The 2,570-nt window shown below is 35.4% G+C and overlaps 1 protein-coding gene across 2 annotated transcripts in view; it reads right to left on the bottom strand.

The window, feature by feature from the left end:
- Window positions 1-2,570, bottom strand: part of LOC106466804 (PIH1 domain-containing protein 2-like) — a 20,510-nt gene that overhangs the window by 11,694 nt on the left and 6,246 nt on the right. For both annotated transcript variants that reach the window (XM_013927104.2, XM_022394885.1), the window contains exon 2: window positions 654-783. In XM_013927104.2, the coding sequence (XP_013782558.1) occupies window positions 654-783 (130 nt within the window). The remainder of the gene's footprint in view (window positions 1-653; window positions 784-2,570) is intronic.

The following is a 2,570-nucleotide window of genomic DNA, read 5'->3' as shown; positions in this document are numbered from 1 at the left end:
CATAGATAGGCCTAAATAAAATGTTTTTAATTGTGTACCAGTTTAACGTTGAATATTATTTATGATTTTAAAGGTTTCAATATTGTTCCACAACTCTGACTTTTCATTCTGAACTATTTTGTTCTTATCATGCACAGGTACGTGCAGATAGTCTCGGGTAATGTACACCGGTCATTATTTTAGTACAAGTAAATGAGTGGAATGCCTGTCTAGTTGCTGACCTAGGAGTCTATATTTTCTTGTTTCTTTCTTACCACAGAACAAAACAGTTGTAATGTAGAAATATTTTCCTTAGATCACTTTATGACACATGTTAAGAATTTTGTAATATATTTATTTTTCTTAAAATGCTTGGGTACCATAGTAGACAAGTCACTCATAAATTGCACAGAACTATTAACCCTCATTGTACTGCATCCAAAATTTTATTGTATCATGGAATGTAAGTTTTAGTTTTGTGCTGTTCCTATAGCTTACAAAAGGGGATATTATCAAGAGCTGATATAAACAGAAGTATAAACATATTTGTTAGTACAAGTACCTTCGGTTCATGTTGTTTTTAATACCTCAAAGAAAACATAAAACACAGCATAAAAATGAAATCTGTATGTATACATATATATATATATATAATTTCTGAAGTCCTTTAATACCTTTTTCTTTCTTCAGCAACGGCATAGGGGCTGTTCCTAACATTGGAATAAGGCTTTTTTCTCCCTCTGGATTGGGAATTCGGATCCATTCAAATATGTTGATGAAGACTGTTTTTGTTCTGTCAAAAAGCTGCATATACAATACCTATTTATTAAAAATTACCCTTCATCGTACATTACAGGTAAATAGTCCACAAACTGATAAAAAAGTATCTACATTCCTCCCAAATCACAGTAAACATTTTTTTTTCAACCAATAATTTTGAATATTTTTCATAAATATTGCTATATAATATTCTAAAAACTTATTCAAAATTGTTTAACATTCTTACATCTATGATGATCTAAAGAAACATTATAAGCTGAGATCATGTAAAGTGCTCCAATTTCAAAGCAGATTGAATGATATATAACTGTAATTGTCACCCTTTTTTCACCTTCTAAAGCAGCATAAACTCACAAATTTTTAATTATTTGATTTAATATAATTGATACTTGAAACTGTCGATGCTAGGTGAAACTCCATAATTACAGAAATGAGGAAAAACAAGACAACTGTACAGTCACAGTCTCAAGAAAGTATGAAGGATGGCAACAGGTAGATGATGGTACCCAGACAAGGAAGAAACAGCCACTCAAAGTAAAGAACAGAAGATGAACGTATGAGTAGTTGTCCCAGCACTCAACAGATGAAATACCTCCAACAGACGTGAGTTTGGATATGCAGGGAAAAGGGAAGGTGCATGATCTGAGTGGAGACATGAGGAATCGATGATGGGAAGAAGGTTACAAGGAATAAAAAGCCAATCAAATCACAATCCAAACCCAATGGATCAGGGAGTAAGGAAAAAAAGGAAAAATCAAAGACAAAGCAGTGGAGTAAGGGAAGGAAATCGTGGGAGATGGATTCAACAGAAAAGCCTTGAAAACAATGAAGCAACCCAAAGCATGTAATGAACTGACGAGGTCATTTGGAACCAAACAAGAAGAAATGTAGATGGTGGTCAAAAACAGAAAAAGTCAAAAGGAATATACCACATAAGCCACGAAATGGAGGTAAATAAAAATGATACAGAACAAAGGAAACAATTGAATCAAAACAGAAAAAAAAACAGATTTGTGCCAGACAGGAAATCAATTCGAAAGACGTGAACCGGAGTGACATTGATGAACAAACATTTTGGGAAAAAAGTTGATGGAAGGAGAAAACCTAACGTGATAAACTGCTTGTAATCCTGTCTGAACATATGGAGATCCAGGGCAAGGGATGATGAACTAGAAGCCAACAAATTCACATGGAGGAGTACCACAGGAGGTAGAGCTATCAAAAATTTGGAGAATTGAGAGGTCCCTCCTAGGGAGAAAATATGATGGGACTGGAAAGGCAATGAATAACAAGGACAAAAACCTGGAACACAACCCTCCAGGAGACGCATGTGAAGTAGGTGGGTTCAAAAAGGGAGATCCACTGTCTACCACAAAAGGAACAAGAAAGAATGTCCCTTTGGCAAGTGACAGAAGCCACCACCATCGAATAGTTGAAATGAAACATAATTAGTCGAATTTGGACAAAATGAAAAGAGTGAATGAAAGCACATTGGACTGGATGATGTGCCAGGGTGTGAAGGGAAGATCATAGCCTACTACAGATTGAACCCCATCCCCAACCAATGGAAATGAGTATCAGGGAAGAGAAACAATCCCGAAGAGGAGAAGGAAGCAGGAAACTCAACATCATAGGGGATATGAAAATTTATCAACTCATATAGAAGAAGAGGGAAGGAGGAAAAGAATAGGAAAATCAATGGATGGTCCAACAGAGAGATACCCACCCCAAAGAGACAAGAATGTGAGGTATGAAACAGGAAAAACAACCCTAGCTGACTGTGAAAGGAATATATATATATATATATATAT

The sequence above is a fragment of the Limulus polyphemus genome, unplaced genomic scaffold, assembly GCF_000517525.1.
Source record: "Limulus polyphemus unplaced genomic scaffold, Limulus_polyphemus-2.1.2 Scaffold2384, whole genome shotgun sequence".
NCBI classification, from domain to species: Eukaryota; Metazoa; Arthropoda; class Merostomata; order Xiphosura; family Limulidae; genus Limulus; species Limulus polyphemus.
This window is presented reverse-complemented; position numbering and strand designations above follow the sequence as displayed.